The 17,373-nt window shown below is 55.6% G+C and overlaps 2 protein-coding genes across 8 annotated transcripts in view; one reads left to right on the plus strand and one right to left on the minus strand.

Annotated features, from left to right (window-relative positions):
- The first annotated feature begins 2,901 nt into the window (after positions 1-2,901).
- On the plus strand, positions 2,902-8,610 carry SLFNL1 (schlafen like 1). Of its 4 annotated transcripts, none has more exons than XM_070610177.1 (5): positions 2,902-3,187; positions 3,965-4,544; positions 6,325-6,861; positions 7,127-7,267; positions 7,974-8,610. In XM_070610177.1, the coding sequence occupies exons 2-5, from the start codon at positions 4,158-4,160 to the stop codon at positions 8,094-8,096; spliced, it is 1,188 nt and encodes a 395-aa protein (XP_070466278.1). In that variant the 5' UTR covers positions 2,902-3,187; positions 3,965-4,157; the 3' UTR covers positions 8,097-8,610. The 4 variants fall into 4 exon arrangements, with proteins under 4 accessions (XP_070466278.1, XP_070466280.1, XP_070466279.1 ...); XM_070610179.1 differs by having other exon boundaries at positions 2,910-3,187; positions 6,328-6,861; XM_070610178.1 differs by having other exon boundaries at positions 2,925-3,177.
- A 1,920-nt stretch (positions 8,611-10,530) lies between these two features.
- The window catches only part of CTPS1 (CTP synthase 1), a 28,783-nt gene continuing 21,940 nt past the window's right edge, over positions 10,531-17,373 (minus strand). For all 4 annotated transcript variants that reach the window (XM_070610107.1, XM_008522636.2, XM_070610105.1 and 1 more), the window contains 7 exons: positions 16,662-16,705; positions 15,341-15,437; positions 14,201-14,256; positions 14,003-14,099; positions 13,398-13,542; positions 12,749-12,840; positions 10,531-11,432 (listed from right to left, as the gene is read on the minus strand). In XM_070610107.1, the coding sequence (XP_070466208.1) occupies positions 12,756-12,840; positions 13,398-13,542; positions 14,003-14,099; positions 14,201-14,256; positions 15,341-15,437; positions 16,662-16,705 (524 nt within the window). In that variant the 3' untranslated portion in view covers positions 10,531-11,432; positions 12,749-12,755. The remainder of the gene's footprint in view (positions 11,433-12,748; positions 12,841-13,397; positions 13,543-14,002; positions 14,100-14,200; positions 14,257-15,340; positions 15,438-16,661; positions 16,706-17,373) is intronic.

The following is a 17,373-nucleotide window of genomic DNA, read 5'->3' on the forward strand; positions in this document are numbered from 1 at the left end:
GGGGAGGCATGTGGGAAAGTGGGACTGGGGACAGCGCTGCAACAGGAAGAGGACAACAGCTCCCCTGCTGAGGAACACTAGGAGGAAAAACGCCAGGTGCTTCAGGAGGTAACGAGTCCAGGCTCTGCTTAGGGCTGAAACCATCAGGAACCCTCTGCCCCTCCCCACCTGTGTCCCCTCCCTACCTGCTGGCCATGTGGTCCATGTCACCTCTCCACTCTGTCTCCGTTGTCCTGGCCATTAGTCCTGAGCAGGATTGTCCACAGCATTCCTCTTTGACATCTCTGTGGAACAACCTGAAGTCTTTCTCTGCTCTGGCACTAGTGGTCCAGCCTCAGGCCTCGTGCCACAATCCCTCAGGAAGAGCCAGAAGGTGACTCGCCCCTCCTTGCAACTAAAGCTAAAAACATGGAAACCCTTCTTGCCTAGGAGAGTCCAGACACTTCTCCCCTCATTGTCCCTCTGCTTTTTGCAGCCTCCTTATCCTAATACCCAAGTCATTCCATTCCATCAGGGAACTCCACAGCTGGAACCTCCCGCCCAAGGACTGACAGTCACAGCTAAGCATCAGAACTGCGTGTTTGTGCCTGGCCTTTGACACAAGGCTGCTGCGGATGCTTCCAGGGGCCGGCAGCCAACAAGCCCCAATGTACAGACAATGGGCCTGAGATACCCATGGGTGGCTGGGGCTGGCCACTGTCAAGGGTCGGGTGGGAATCAACAGGCAGTCACTGGTATGCAAGGGGAGGGCTCAACACAGGCCAGAGGGCCATGGGGTCCAGATGGCAAAGGCTGTGTCCACACTACTTGTCCCCTAAGTTCCAGAGTTAGCTGTCCCACGTAATGGCCAAGCTCAGTCCCCACCCCCGCCCATGTCCCTCTGCCCCTCAGCTGGCCTTCCTGGGCAGTTAGCACAGACACCCATCCTTGATGTGGTTTCAGGGATCATGGCCATGGGGGGCCGCCAAGCGGATACTCTCCAAATAACGTGAAAACAGCCGTATCCCCAGCCTCCCCCTGCCCCTCGTCCTTGGGCCCAGCTCACATGCTTAACTTTAAATTCAAGAGGCTCTTGTCTCCAGTGCCAACCTGGGATTTGTCGATAAGGTCACAGACGTCCAGCGAGAGGATCAAGAGGGGCTGCTTCTCCCACAACACTGGACTCACGTCTGCCACTGCCCTAGCTGCCTGCAGAGGACCCCCGAGAAAAGAGCCCAGGGAGATATGTCATACACTGGACTCACATCTGCCACTGCCCTAGCTGCCTGCAGAGGACCCCTGAGAAAAGAGCCCAGGGAGATATGTCATACACTGGACTCACATCTGCCACTGCCCTAGCTGCCTGCAGAGGACCCCCGAGAAAAGTGGAACCGACGTCAGCTCACGTAAGGTCGCTAAAGAGCCCAGGGAGATATGTCATACACTGGACTCACATCTGCCACTGCCCTAGCTGCCTGCAGAGGACCCCCGAGAAAAGTGGAACCGACGTCAGCGCACGTAAGGTCGCTAAAGAGCCCAGGGAAATATGTCATACACTGGACTCACATCTGCCACTGCCCTAGCTGCCTGCAGAGGACCCCCGAGAAAAGTGGAACTGACGTCAGCTCACGTAAGGTCGCTAAAGAGCCCAGGGAGATATGTCATACAGTGGTTTAAAGAGATTTCCAGTGAGAAAGTTTTGGCACCCAAGTCAGTTTGGCACGTTTCCCCAGGACCGCTGCCCGACAGCAAGGCTGCTAGTAAAGTCTGTCCGGTTCTCTGGTTGTGTTCACGTGCTTCATCTGTCAGGGCGCCTCTCCTGGCCAGCTGTCTGTTTCTGCACAACTCAACTCGAGTCAACCGGCTGAAACAGCTACAGCCCAGTTGTACGGTTGCTGTGAGAGTGGCGCATGATGGTGGAGTCTGGAGAGGCCTGAAGGACACAGGAGGGAGCATGGGGAGCTGAGCCGCCGTCGTCGTAACTCTCAGAGCTGTGACTGCAGCGAGGGGGCAGCCCTGGCTGCAGGGGGGGTGGGGAGCAGGCACCTGACAGGCTCTGCCCAGAGCGTCACACTGCCACCACGTGGGCCAGGGGCCTCTTCCTTCCCCGCACCATAGTCTCTTTCTCAAGTTCCCCACCGGAGCTTCTCCCTCAGAGCCTCAGAGGGGAACAAAAATTCATTCACATCTTCAGAATGGCTGCTCAGAGAAGGAAGGCAACCTTCTCAACATGGTCACACAGCTTCCCCAGTCTGAAGCACCTGCCTTTGGACCCCACCCTCCCTGGGCCCAATCAGGACCTCCACAGGCAATGTGGGAAAGTGCTGCCTACATCTGTGTAATGCAGAGCACTATCAAAGGCCCCACCCACCCACCCAAGAGCAGATTGCTGCATTAATAAAGGCTGTGTATCCCCATGTCAAACAGTAGGTGACAACCCTGTCCTTCAAAAGAGTTGGTACTGCTTGACTATTTTTCAGGGCTTTCCTGGACAGCAACCTCTGTCTCTGGCATAAAGAAGGGCCTGGTATCGGGGGAGCCCTGGAACAAGCTGTGTGTTCTGATCCATCCTGGGGTAGCTGGGTCCTGTCTGTGCTCGGTGGAGCCTGGGATTGGTGACAGAGGGGGAGCTGGGGATTTGAGGCAACAGGGGACCTGTGTGGGCTCTGGGGCCTAGGGAGATGTTACGGGGGGAGGGGTGTGTCTTCAGCCCCTGGATTCTGGCGCCGCCCCGAGGGAACCCTGCGGCCAGGGTGCTTGGTGTATCCGTTTACAGCTGTATCTGTTTACGGTGCGGGTGGGGAGTGGAGGAGGGGTTTTCCTGATTGACTTCCCAACCCTGCCTGCCTGAGTTTGGCCAAGAAGGCATTGTTGATGCTCATGAGCTCACAGAGGTGGCTGTGCAGGCCCCGCCCACTTCCTACAGCCCTGGTTCTCCCTGCCCTGTGCCCAGCCCCCAAGTGCCCTCGGAGCTGCTGGCCAGGGGTCAAGGGGCTGTGGGAGCTCAGGGCTAGCACCTCCCACGAGTCCCCAGGAACCATCAGGACATGAGGGTCCTAGGCCTCCCTTTTCCTCCTATTCCTGTTTGCCCTGAATGCCCCCACCCCAGCTGTGGTGGCCCCCAGGCCCTGCCTGCCTCAAGGATCCAATCAGAAAAGATGCAGCCCAGTGGTACCTGCCACAGAGACCGGAGGCTGGGTGTGTTGGGGTGAGTGGAGGGGCTGGTGTGTGCACGTATGAGCACAGCTCAGGAGTGAAGCCCCGGGCCTGGTGGGAGGCGGGGAGGGGCTACAAAGGGTCTCAGCTCTGATCCTCATTCTGCCTCTCCTCACTTCTGCTCTCTGGACCCAAACCAGAGGATTCAGTGTAGACTAAGAGTTCCTCAGAAGGGCCCACGAGCCTCCTGGGATTATATGTAATGTGCAAAGGCCGTTTTTCTGGGGCGGGACCATAGCTTCCCTGAGTGTGCCCAAAGCCTAAGAACCTCTGCCCGAAGACCCTCTGAGCTGGCCTGACTGTTTCACAGCCTCTGCTAGGCTTGCACCTGCTGCAGACCAGGCGGGGAAGCAGAGGTGGGGCTGCAGCTGGCCTGGGAGGCCTGGGCTAAGGACACTTCTCCAAAGGCCCTTGAAAGGTTTCGCTGGTGCCTGGAGGCAGCAGTAACCTCTGGTGGGCAGGAAACTGAGGGCACCTAGGAGGCCCCAAGCCTGTGGCTTGGGGAGGGAAGACAGGCCCCTGGGGCCAATGAAAGGAGATGGGGGACCTTCAGAGGTCTGAGTTCTGGTCCCCTCTTCCACCTCTGGGCAGATCCCTCGGTCTTCACTTCTGTGGAATGAGGGGCAGGCTCATGCTCTGCTCTCTGTTCAGCCTTGACTCTCCTCTATCCTGTCCTAGGCCTTGGCGGGGGCGGGGGGTGGGGGGCACGGTGACAGGCCCTTCCTGCTGGGCCTCTACCCTCCCTCTCTCTCTCTCTGGCCCTGCCCAGCCCCTGCCAATCTGTGAAGCTCCCAGGAGCCTTGGCACCCCCTGAGTCCCCTGGGAGGCCCTGGGCTAAGCTGAGAGCCCAGGGCCTTGAGAGGAGCCACCAGCACTGAGGAATCCAGGAAGCCCTTCCGAGGGACACCCCTCCAGAGACCCCCAGGAAGAGATCACCACAAACACAGGCGCAGGAGCCCCTCATGGAGCCTCCAGGCGAGCAACACTCGCAGGAAGCACCCCCAGAAGAGTCCCTGCCCAAGGAGTCGGGCCTCGAGGTGGCACCCAGCACGCACGTTCTCTATGTGGGCCACCTGAACCCACAGTTCTCAGTGCCTGTGCTCGCCTGCCTGCTGCGCGACACCCTGGAGAGGCTGGAGCTGCCGGTGGCACGGGAGCACATTGAGGTGGTGCGGCGGCCGCGGAAGGCCTACGCACTGGTGCAGGTAGCCACACACGGGGACACCCTGGCCTCCCTCCACTGGCGCCTGCAAACAGCCTTGGAGGAGCACCAGATCCTCAAGGAGCTGGTGGCCCGCGGGAAGGAGCTGGTGTTGGGTGAGGGCCGTGGGCCCTCGAGCCACAGAGAGGTAAGCGAGGAATTCCCGGAGCCACTAGGCCGGTGAGCCCCAGAGCCTCCCCAAGATGCCTGGGTGTGGCGGGCCTGCGCTGGCTGGGGGTGGAGGGTGTCTTTGAGGAACTGGAGACAAGTCTGCACACTTGGGGGCTTGAGGCTGGCACTGCCAGCGTACTCCCAGAGGGACACTGACCCTAACAGTTTGCCTCCAGCCTGGAAGCATGTGAAGAAAAGCCAGAGTGTGGAAGTCCTCCCTGGGTCCTTCTGCATCCCAGCCCCTGGGCCCGGTCAGCCCAGGCCTTTGGATACTCAGGGACCCCGATTTTCTCTTGGCCCACCTCATTCATTTGTTGACAAACACCAATGCCTGCTCTGTGCCCAGCAGTAAAACAGACAGCAGACCTGCCCTCAAGGGCCCTCCGTCCATGGGCAAAGCCAGGCACAGCCAGTTACAAAGCTGCGAAGTGGCCACTGGAAGCTGTGGAAGGACAGGAGGAGGGTCCTCACTGCTCTCTGGGGACAAATTCACAGGGGAAGTGAAATCCAGGCTGGGACTTAGGGACAGGCACTCAGGGGAAGGACATTCCAGGCAGAGGGACACGGCATGTACAGAGGGATGGATAAGGGGGAATGTTGCATTTGTAGAAGGGCAAGCCATTTGGTGTCCCTGGGGCTGCAGGGGGAACTAAGGACGAAAGCTGGGCCAGTGGGCAGAGGCCAGGCCACCAAGGCTGTTGAGACCCAGGCAGAGCCAACAGGCTGGGCTTTGTGGGGCGGGAGGGAGCAGTGAACTCACCAACGGGGCTGTGGTGGGTCACCCCACGAGACAGGTGATCTCGGCTTTCCTTTTCTGTGGGGGCGAAAACTCCATGGCGTATAAATTGTTGCAGAACTAAACGGCTCTGTGACTTACATTTCAGGCCTGTGAGCCTGACGTCATATTTGTATGACAGTTTTCCCATGTTTCTGGTAAATTTGTCTTCTCAGGGAGCTGCAGGGCTGGTAGGGACATGCCCCTCATCACCATGCTGCAGTCCACACAGCTCCCAGCCCTGAAGCCAGGGAGGGCAGCAGAGAAGCCAGTAAGGGAGGAGTGACGATCTGACTTGCATCTAGGTCAGCCAGGAGGATGCATGGGACGGGGAGAGCCCGGAGGCAGGGAGTCCAGTGAGGGGCTGACAATGAGGCCCAGACTAGGGAAGTGGCCATGAGCATGCTCATGCCCAGAGCCCTTGAACAGAGTGGAACCATGGAAAGTACTCAGCAGGGCCGAAGGAAAGTTGAGATTCAGGAGACTGGTCATTGGTCCGGAAGCGATCAGCAAGGGTTTCAGAGAGATGAGGAAGGGCGTGGGGTCCCTGAGCACCCATCTCAATTCAGAAACCTGAAGCTCTGTCACTGGGGACCTCAGGGCACTGAGATGACTCCTGGAATGACCCAGTCCTGGGCTTCAGAGGCCTGTCCACAACCCAAATGGGAAGAATTTGGTCCACAGGTGTCCCAGCCCCCAACCCCGGGAAAGACAGCTCTTGTTACCCACCTTGTGTTCCCAGAGCCCAGCAGGGAAGAGGGCAGCCCAGAGGGGAAGGAGCAGAGGCTGATTCGAACCCTTGACCCAGCAGGGTTTCCCGCACGGGCTGCAGGATGGTGGGCAGAATTAGACCCCTCCACTTGGGTGGGGACACCAAGATGCCCAAGTGGGCTTGGCCCCAGGGGGGTGGGGGTGGGGGTTCTGGCAGTATGTCTCTCTTACCACCAAGGTTGGGGCTCCCAACTCTTGCCCCTCACCCCAGCAGGAGGAGGACAGCGGCCCAAGCCCCAGCCTCAGCCCTGGCCCCTGCCCTGACCCCAGCCCAGGCTCCCACCTCCGGCCGACCCGGCTCACCAACACCCCTCCTACCCGGGCCCTGGCCCAGCGGCAGCGGCGGCAGAGCTCCTGGGTCCCACCCAGCAGCACACGCTCCGACAGTGCCATCATGCACCAGAAGATCCTGGGCCAGGAGCAGCTCTTCCAGGGTGCCTTCCTGGGCAGCGAGACGCGCAATGTGGAGTTCAAGCGGGGGGGCGGCGAGTACCTGACCCTGGCCTTCAAGCACCATGTGCGGCGCTACGTATGCGCCTTCCTCAACAGCGAGGGCGGCAGCCTGTTCGTGGGCGTGGAGGACAGCGGCCTGGTGCAGGGCATCCGCTGCAGCCACCGCGACGAGGACCGCGTGCGCCTGCTGGTGGACTCCATTCTGCAGGGCTTCAAGCCCCAGGTCTTCCCTGACGCCTACACGCTCACCTTCATCCCTGTGGTCAGCACCTCCACCACCAGCACCCCCCTCAAGGTGAGCTGCGGGAATGAAGGTCCCTGGGTCTATTTAGTCATCTATCATGTCATCACTCTAAACGTGATGGCCCACATCGCCTCTGCTGAGCCATGGTGGGCGGGGACGGTGGCAAAAGGGAGTTGGGGAAAAGAGAGACTGGAGAAGAGCTGGAAACAGCCCCACCTCCAGCCCCGGCAGGCTGACCTCAGGAGCCAGCCAGCCGCAAGCGATGTGGGGTTTGGGCTGCAGACTGTCCAGTGCAGTGCCTGCTGCCCTTACCAAGGTGATCCGCCTAAGTGTGCACGCCAAGGCCCAGGCTGAGCCGCAGCTCTACGAGACAGACCTAGGGGAGGTGTTCCTGCGGCGTGACGGGAGCACCCAGGGCCCGCTGTCCGTCTGCGCCATCCAGGAGTGGTGCAGGCAGGTAAGTGGCCAAGGCTGCGGCAGCCAGGCTGGGGCCCAAGCTGGACCCAGGCCCCTTCAGCCACTCACTGAGAAGTCCTGGGCAAGCCATCAGGTTTCTGTTGGTGCTCCATCACCCCGTGAGTACACCACAGGGGCTGGATCAAAATAACCCCACTACATCCAGTATTCCACTGTTGTGTGGCTGGGGAAGCCAGGAGAGTGGAATATTGAGAAGTTTCAAGACAATCTTGAGGACTGTGTACTGTTATCTTGGGGGAGACCCTTAAGATGGGGGGCAGTGAATGCTAGACACAGTTCCAAGGAAAAACCTTTTCAAGAGGGAAACTTTAGGTGGCAGAAAAGTGGAGGAGGGTAAGGGGCTGACAGAGAGGAAAAGATGCGGCCGGGGAGCTGCCAACCTGAGCCTGCCCTGGTACTTGAAGAGGCTGCGAAGACAGATCATCTTAGGGTGTGGGATGCTGGCAGGACCCTCAGGTCAGGTGGCTTCCGTCAAGACCCAAGGGCTGACTAGGTCAGGGATGAGAGCATGGTCAGGGGACCAGCTTCCCCACCTAGCACTGTCAATACGGTGCCCAGTGGCCTTGAGCAGACCCCCCCAGGCACTCTGTGCCTTGCCTTCCTCCATCAGGTCAACCCCTAGGGGGAGGGTGTGTGGGCCCAAGACAATGTCAGCTTAGACATCTGCTTCCACGATGTCCCCTCAGAAGTGGACAGCGGAGCTGAGCAAGCTGGAGGAGAAGGTGAACGTGTTGACGGTGGAGAAGGAACAGCTCCAGGAGCAGCTGCAGCAGCAAAAGCCTGTCTCCTGCACCTGCTGCGTCCTGTGAGGGCCCCAGTGGGCAGGAAAGGGCGGCGCAGGGAGGCGCCTCTCCTCAGCCTGGGCAATGCAGGGGTTTCCTATGTGAGCCAGAGTCCTCCCAATAAAACCCATCTGGGCTGCTCAGAGGTGGCTGGGAGAGCCCCACTTCCTCGATCCTTCGACAGCCCTGCCCACACACAGGCGGGTCCCATGTGCCTTCGATCCTGAGCAGACCCCAGTCTGTGTAGCTAAAAAGTAGCTCTTGGCACCATCCCCAAGGAACCTTACTTTCAGAAAAAACTTGGCCAGAGCTGTCCCAGGGCTGACTGTTCTTCTCCAAAATGCTCACTGCGCCCAGGCTGGGGTCTGACTCCAGTGGGCTAGACGGCCAGAAAGGAATGTGTCATCCTAGGAAAGCGCCCCGCAGCGGCGAGGCACACTCGCTAACTGTGGTGCAGGGCAGGCCGGCCACCCTGCAGCCCCCAGCCCGTCTACTGGGACCTGTGATGGTCAAAGCTCTTTAATAAATTACATGCACCTGGGGCAAGAACGGTTATTTCTAGGGACCCAATGTGGCAATGGACGCCAAACTCTGAGCTCCTCAGGGACACCCAACCACAGCGCCTGAGCCAGGTCTTCAGAGGCTGCTTGAGAAGTGCACAGAGGAGGGGCTGCTCAAGAGGTCAGAGGCGAGCCATCTGTGAGCACCTTCCACGTGCCAGGCACATGCTCAAGGCCAGCCCAGGCATCCCGACCCTCAGGAACACTCCTGTCGGGAAGCGGCCGGTTTCCACAAAGGCAGGGTGAGGTCAGGCGGTAGTTGCGCTGCTCGACTGTAGGAACTTGCCCGGCTCACCTGGGTTGAAGTGAAGGGCACTGGAGGCACTTTGCTGGGTCTCCTCCCCAAGGAGAAGCCTCTGGGCGCCGGACAGTCAACACCGGGCATGGAAGGCCACCCTCCTGCACAGCCTCAGCTTCAGCCCTCGCCCCTGGTACAGTCCTGTCTGCCACAGCCCAGGTGGCAGGGCTGGTTGAGTTTTGTAAGCCCTAAAGCCATTTGGGGTCCCATTTCTAGCAAGGTTATGCAAGAGGCCAGCACTCAACAACTGGTCAGCTGAGACACTGTGAAAGGCAGGGGCGGCAATACCAGCCCCCTGCGAGGCTTTTGCAAACCACCCACACCCACCCAAGTCCTGGCTGTTGCAGAGACACTGCCGTCACCAACGGACATGTCAGAGCCCTCAGTTCGGGGAAGGGCTTTTATAAAAATGACTGAAGCCTGTCTGATGGACCACCAGGTGGGAAAAGAGGCTAGAATGCACCCAGTCGCCACACTCAAAGTAGCAAGGCAAGTGTGAAGACCTCTGTCAGCAAAGACACTTGATTTCGGTCCATGAGAAATGAAGACAAAGGCCAAGAGGAGGAACGCCGGCTCCTGGGCCTCAGCAGTGATGGTGGCCTTGGTCTAGTGAGTGGAAGGATAAAAGGGAGCCTCCTCCTTTTCTGGATCTCTCTGACGGAGGGCCAGGTCAAATGGTGAGAAACATTTTTCTCCCCAACCCCTAATTTCTCAAATATCAATGAGTTGGGCCGGCCCCGTGGTCCCGTGGTTAAGTTTGCGTGCTCCGCTTCAGCAGCCCGGGGTTTTGCCAGTTCGGATCCTGGGCACGGACATAGTGCCACTTGTCAGGCCATGTCCCACATGCCACAACTAGAAGGACCCACAACTAAAGCGTACAACTATGTACTGGGGGGATTTGAGGAGAAAAAGCAGGGAAAAAAAGATTGGCAACAGTTGTTAGCTCAGGTACCAATCTTAAAAAAAAAAAATCAATGAGTAAAGGCATTGACCGCCGACAAGCAGCCGGGCCTGAGCCCCGAGCATCTGCCTCAGGCTGTCTGCAGAGGAGCCGGCTCATGGGGTGGTGTGCTCAGCTGCCAGCGTGTGGGTGGTGGGTGCCAGGGTCACCAACACGCCACAAGGAGCACGGGTTCAATATCAATGATTTCACTTGGGGGAAGAACCACTCAGGACAATGCTCTGGACTCAGAAGGCTGGGGAGGGCAGGAGGACCCGAGGGGCACAGAGCAGTCCTGCCGGCTCACGCGGCTCTGCTCTGCTGCTCCTGGCCTCGTCCGGAGGCGCCCAGGTCCAGGCCCCATAGAGGGAAGGACCTCCTCCATACACATCACAGGAATGCCCCCTTGCTCAAGAGCTGGCAGTGTACTCGGCACCCTGCTTCTTTGATCTCTCTATGCCAAGAACCACAATTTGAAGGGCTTGGGGGAAATTCTGGTTCCCATTAAAAAGAAAGTCTCCCCTGTTAGTTTTTAAACTATCAGACCATCCACTTAAGGGTGCTCACCTGGAGGAGCCCTGGCGCGGACGGTTCAGGTGACCGCACACAGGCACGTCTGGCACTGTGCTCAGACATCTTCCATCCAGCCACAACAAACAAGCATTATACAGTGTGTCTGCTTTATTTATTTCTTAAGTTAGAGTATACACGGAGTCCAGCCAGAATATAGTGGGCACACAGCCGTGCCCATCAGTACATCACATTAGGAAAATAGCTTTCATAATGCATTTCAACTGCAGTAACACCGTTCTGGAAGGAAAAGTCCCCTCGAGCAAAGCTGTCTACATATGAGAGGGTTTTAGAGGCAGCTTCCCCAAAAGAGTCTTTGTTCTTTTTTAAGCGACCCCTTGATGCAAGGAGTGTTTCCCAGCCCGGGAAGAGAAGCACAGCGAGGACAGGGAGTCTAAAATCACACTTCAGAGAGACACAGACTTCTTGCCATTTCGTGTGACACAAACTGACTGTCCCTTTGGACAAGTACCAGCCACAGCTGGCACCGAGTCTCCACAGGGCAGGGCCGAGACTTTGTTTCTGGTTCCACTGCTCCTAGTGGCAAGCAGTGCCCTCAGGTTACCAGCACCAAGTGTTGTAAGCATGAGTTAAATGACCCTCTGTGCCCACGCAGTCCGTGGGGCTGTTTCTGATGGTCTGGGCATCCCAGGGGGAGCGATGGGCTCCACGCTCAAATCCACAGTGACGTGAGGTAGCTGGAGAACAAGGTGAGGGATGGCCCTCCGCCAGCCCCCGGCCTCCGCTCCCGCCCAGACGTGCTGCTTCTCGGCTGAGAAGCTCCAGGGCGGCAAAGGAGAGAGTCGGATGCCAGGCAGCGCACCGTGTAGGAGCCGATACACGTGAGGGGACATGCAGGGCACAACGTGTTCCAAATACCTTTCCCCATAATAAAATCATCTTAAAAAAACATAATTTAAAGGAAGTGTCAAAGCTGAGTGTAAAGTCAAAGCTGTCAATTCTCTCAGTCCGAAGGCTGTCTTGAAGAAGCACCCCTATTTAAAAATAAATGAAGCAATTATATGATGTATGTTAAAGTAGAAAAGTTAGAACTTATAGTCAGCTGCTATGGTGCAAACTGCACCTATTTGTCACTGAAGACCAGGAGTAGGAGCCTAGCGTGAATAATTAGAAGCCGAGTGTCTAATTCCTATGGAATCATACGTTGTCAAGACCTTACATGGACTTCTCCCTCTGCCCCAACACAAGCAATCTTTCCCACAGCTCCCAGCCTCTGACCAGCGCCACCAACAGGAAACTCTCCACTTAGCAAGGCAGTCAGAAGTTCCATGTCACTGCCCCAACATGCACCCCTTTACTGTTAAAGCTTCCTTTCTCTTTATGGTAGTTTCTTAGATGAGCAAACTATCTGGTGGAGAAAATCAGTGAGTTCATCTGTGCTAAACACTCACCCGGCAGAGAGTAAGGCATCAGAGCCCTCCTCCTGACAGGTACGAACCTACTTCTCACACCGGCCCGCCTGGCTCAGGCCATCAAGGGCCAGCTGGCTGATAACCAAGGCAGAAGGCAAGAGTCATGTGCCCGCCAGACCAGAGAACACCAGGGGTGCAGGATTCAGGGAGGCTGCCTGCCCGCGCCTCAGGCAGGAGCGCACCTTCCCTGTGCTGGGACCCCCAAAGATGGGACCACACCACACCCTTGGTTCTTTCAGACCCCACAGATGCCCAACTGACACCCCCAGCCCCCTCTGAGACCCTCACCAGCAGAATGTGTGACACAGTTTGCTCGGTTATCTTAATAGGACTTTACATAATTCATGGCAGTGCCCAGAGCTGCTACACTTTATAAACTTACAAACCAAGGTTTGTACAATAATCATTTGGATTTTAAGGGATTTCCAGAATAAGCAGCAATCAACATAAAAGTGTTGTATGTCACATGTATCAGCTTTAAAGCACTTCCTGATGAAAGCTTGAGGCTCTGCAAAAATGACAAATCCCATGTTGTCACACCTGTCACCTCCTTCAAGATCTCCAAGTTTATGGCTACAGGAAATAACAAGGGTCTGAGTCCAGTTCCCCTAGATTTGGTCAGACTGGGACCCAAATGTAGCGATCAGTATGGAGACAACTGCCCAGTAACTGGTGTCCCCCACGCGGAGTCCCCAAAGCAAGGCGGACAGGTGCCTGTAACCTGGAGGGTCTCGCCCATTTCATATCCACGCTGACCTCACCACTCTCATTCTCGGGCAGGTACATTTCCAACACTAAACTTTCATGATGTTCTTTCAATTCTAGTGCTATCACCACTAAACAAACAAAAACCCCTGAAGCTTAAAAATACCACTTACGTTGCCATCAGTCATGATTTACTGATGGAAACTTCAATTCAGTGATCTCAGAGTCCGGGGAGCTGCTCCCACTTCTGTCACTGTAGGTGTCCCTGTAGAATTGAGAGGGTTTATTCATCACCTCCCACCAAAAGCTTGTTTTGTGGCCCTGTTCCTGTAGCCGCCATCACGACGGGGACACAGCAGAAATCAGAACTACCTTTACTGCCTTACGTAGTCAGCATGAAGCTGTCGAGGGGTATTCTTCTTCTGGTGACAGAAGATACACATTCAATTTATAGCCTTCAGTCATGACGCCCTGACCACCAAGGCAGAGGAACTAACGGGTTCCCGATAAAGGAGAAACGGGACATGAAGTCCACCCGGGCTGCAGCCGACACACTGTGAAAAACCACAGTCCCCCACGGACCATGGGGTCCCACTGCCAAAGGTCATCCCAGAACCCAGACGCTGCAGAGACGGGGACCTGGCCGCCATGCCGGCGGAAGGCTGGGGTGGCACGAAGCAGCCTGAGAAAACCCGGGGAGCAGAGGACACCTGCGTGTCCGTGTGAGGAGGAGCACCCTGGAACGTTCCCGGTTCCTGTGGCTTCGCTTATCGCTGTGATGACTCAGAGACCACCCCGAGGACCAGAGAAACCCAAGCCCACCTCGGCGAGAGCCGGCAGCCTTTCTGGAGGTAATGCGGGAGCCGCCCCACCGAGGCCAGGAGGAGGCCGAAGTACGGTGGGGAAGGCTTGATCGGTCTGGACAGGAACTCAGGGTGGTACTGAACTCCAACAAAAAAGGGATGATCTGAAACAGAAACGCAGGTAAACAGCTTCACTATGCATGTATGCGTGACACGCAAAAGATGAGGAAAAACTCTCCTTAAATGTTTCTCATTTCCACAGACCCTAAAAGTATTTAAAAATAGCTTCTTAATTTGAACCTGGGTAAAGGTAACCACAAAGCAAGGGACATCTGACAGCCTCTCCCCTGCACACTGTCACCCTCCTGGCTGCAGGGGCCTCCTCTCCAGGTTCCTGTCCCCGGCTCCCCCAGCCCCCCGACTTCCACAGGATTGAGTCACGCAGGTCATGTTAGATCAGAAGTGGGGCTCAAGACATCTTGTTCACCAAGACACCCAGCCCCCAGAAGACAGTGCTGCTTCCTAACTGTTAGGTCAAGGGCAACAACTAATGTTTTTATATTTTCCCACACGTCAAGAAGACGTCCCCAAGTTCTCCATTAAACACGCTGCCTAAGCAATCACCTTCCAACTCCACGATTTCCATTCTCTCTCCTCCTACATCTTGGCCAACGAACTTCAAGCCTTGATCTTCCAAACACTTTTTCAAGACTGGATTCACCTGTTGAAGCACGAAGACGAGTTGTGCTGGCTCCGAGCTTAGCGTGTTTCCAGAGCAACAGGAAGGAAAAGACGTAAAGATCCCAGAGCTCAAATCCTCACCTCGAATCTGTGCCGGTGCCTCTCCTCCAAGTAATCGGGGTCCCCATAGAGCTTCCCTGGCAAAAAGGCAGGCTGATGCAAAGGCTCCTGAGTGTGTTCACAACTGCCCCTGCCCCCCGCCTCCCTGTCTCCACAGCCAGGCCTTTCCAAGGGTATTTCTCTGACTCTCCCGCCAACCACAGCCACCTGCTCGTGGCAGCGCAGTGAAGATAAATCTTGTCTTTGACCCCAACCACACCAAGAAAACTGTTCCAGACTTTGACCACCACCCTCCAACACGCGATCACTGAGGGACGAAGCACTGTCCCGCTGGAAACTGCCTGGGAAGACAAAGCCAGACATACCAACTGCCAAAGCCCTGAGACAGACATCTTGAGAGCCACCCAGAGGACCCTCGGGGCCAGCACCATGCAGGTAAGGCACAGTCACCAAAGCTCCCACGCATGGCTGGCCGCCCCTGAAGAAGGGCTTCGTTTGCACACGGGCTGCTTTCCTGCCCCACTGCGCTGCCGCGCAGGACCCCCACATTCACAGAACATCAGAGTTGGCAGGACTGGAGATCACTGCTCAGTGGCTCAAACTGCTGCCACCACACCCCCAGACAGGCACCGGCTGCCCCGCTCGTAAAGACAGAATTTCCCAGAAAATAAAAGATTCTATTTTAAGGAAATAAAATCTAACAGTAATTTTCTTAAATATTTTCCTCCCTAAATTTCCCCTAAATCTTTAGCACCTATTAGTACTTTTAGAATAAAATCTATTTAGGTTGAACTGTATGACACTGCTTTTTTTGTGGGACAAAAATCACCAACATTGGCAGTTTCATACAGTTCAACCTAATAGTCGAAGAAAGTAACAGACTACAGTGGATTTCAAGTAACTGCCTCATTCTGCTGAGTTGTCCGCACCCAGGGTCCCCAGGTCCCTGAGTGCACGGCCCGTGACCTCTCTAGACCCACACTGCAGCTTTGGCTATTACGGTGCGTCCCCAAAGAACATGACTAGGAAGGGAAAAAACAACTTCAAAAGCAAGAACCAAACCGAAAGTCCCAGCCTGGCTCTCCGGAGCCACGGCACCAGCGCAGGACATGCGTCCTGGACGTGCCGGGCCGAAGAGCGGGCCGGGGAGGCAGCTCTTACTCATGACCGAGTTCTTGGTCTGGAACAGGGTTCTCCTCTTGCCCAGCCTCATGGTTCCGCCCATCTGCCCAGGATTGTGTTCCGGCATGTCTATGACCTGGAGATGTTTAAAAAACAAACACGCACTGCCAAACTCTGCCTCTGTTAGGAGACGGACCGCCTGCTCTGAATGAAACGAGCCTGTGTACAGGCTCTGATTCCCCAGCTTTTCCTTACAAGAGATGTTTCTTCACAGCAGAAAATGCCTCCCAATAATCATTCTTAATCCTTATTGGGCAGGGTCCTCATGAGCGGCAGGACCAGACAGCTGCTCCCTCCCTTGGCCGCTCCCTCCCCCAGCACTTTGGATTGTAAGTGCCACTGGGTTGTAGCTCGTTCTAATAAAGACTAACACAGCAGCATGGATACAGGACCACATATGTGATAACCCACTCTCCTCCACTAGACTCAGGAGCTGCTCAAAGGAAAAAGATGCTCCTCCAGGGTCCGCCGTGTCCCAGCGGGAGCTCAGCAAATGTCTGTAGAGAAAGAGGCCAAGGCACCCGGCCATGACAGTCCACACACCACTCAGTCCATGCTCCCCTCCGCCTCGAGGTCCCACACCTCAACACCTTTGCTCTTCTCCCCCTGAGGTCTTAGTATTAGCCAAGTTCAACTTCAGGTCGAAAAACATATTGATGCTGGTTAAGTGCCCTGAGATCAAGAGTCTTGTCCATCTTGTTTATCACAGCATCCTCAGTACCATGAACAGGTCCATCACCTCTGGGATGGGGACGCAAAGAAGAATGAAGGCACTGTCCCTCCCCCGTGGGCCACATTCCTCTGATAGGAGATAGAACACGAGGTGTGCTGGCCTTGAAAAGCTCTGGTTACGGTGAAACAAGTCAGTCCTATATTCCAACAGTTTCCTAATAATATGCCCACCTCCCCAGGTTGTTGGGGATTAAGGGAATTAATATATACAAAGCGGAGAGAACAGTGCTGGCACATAACCAGTGCCTACGTAAGTGTTTCCTACTGAGATTGTTATAAAGGGCTCCTGGGAGCCAAGTGGAGTGGGATGGAGAATTATTTTAATCAGGAACCCCCTGGTTGGCTGGGTTGGTACCTGTCTTAAAAAACTCTCTGTGGCAAACTGGGAATAGTGAGAAATTACACAACGAAGAATAAAAGTTCTTCCCATCCGGCACGCCTGACGGTGCAGGACCTCAGGGTTCTTCGGGAAGGACCAATTCTCCCTTCCTGTCTCTGACCATCAGTCACTCATAATGCCCCTTCCACACCCTTCGAAGCCCTGGTGAGGTTCAAACAGCAGACTCACCACGGGATGAGTGGTCTCAGGATCGAACTCAGTGGAATTGGCATCTGCAAAATCAGAAGTGCTTGTGTTATGGAAACGGTTAGAAACAAAACTGATGATTTAAGTTTCAACCCTAAGCTCTAAATCTAAGTCCTTTAGCGATGAGAGCAAAAACTAGGGATAACGTTTTTGAGATGCTGCACAGAATGGAGAAATCACAATGAACGACGTAACCTAATCACCTTCATTTAGATGAGGCATCCTGACAGTTCCTGTGCTGTCGTGTCCATGTTTTCACTTTTCGTTTCAGACTGTATCCTTCCAAGATGGGCAAATTTTATTTCTTCTGCATTTCTTTCATCTTCAGCATCTTGTACAGGCCCTACTCAACTGCCTCACTCGATAGCTAAATCAGAAATTAATTGATTTCAAAACCTAAACAACCTTTCTATCCTTCACTGAATTTACAGTCTAACCATAAGCTAAACCACTAAAGACTAAAAGCACTGAGCTCCTGGGGCTGCATGGCTGGTTCTTTCTGTGTGAAATGCTAGGTAGTGTTCCCCTCCTGGGCCTACAGCAGGGCCGGGTCGAAACTGAAGCTAAGGTACCAGGTCACCCACCCCACTGGGGCCCCGGTTGGGTGGCAGGAGGTCATGCTGTGAAAGGGTCCAGGGTGCCCAGAGGGCCAGCTCTGGATGGTGGATGGTAAGACAGCACCAGCCAGGAGCTC

The sequence above is a fragment of the Equus przewalskii genome, chromosome 2, assembly GCF_037783145.1.
Source record: "Equus przewalskii isolate Varuska chromosome 2, EquPr2, whole genome shotgun sequence".
Taxonomy (NCBI): domain Eukaryota; kingdom Metazoa; phylum Chordata; class Mammalia; order Perissodactyla; family Equidae; genus Equus; species Equus przewalskii.

Coding starts and splice junctions, on each gene's coding strand:
- SLFNL1 (XM_070610177.1), top strand. CDS start 4,158: ATGGAGCCTCCAGGCGAGCAACACTCGCAGGAAGCACCCCCAGAAGAG. Junction 4,545..6,324: donor GGCCCTCGAGCCACAGAGAG/GTAAGCGAGGAA, acceptor CCCTCACCCCAG/CAGGAGGAGGACAGCGGCCC. Junction 7,268..7,973: donor TCCAGGAGTGGTGCAGGCAG/GTAAGTGGCCAA, acceptor ATGTCCCCTCAG/AAGTGGACAGCGGAGCTGAG.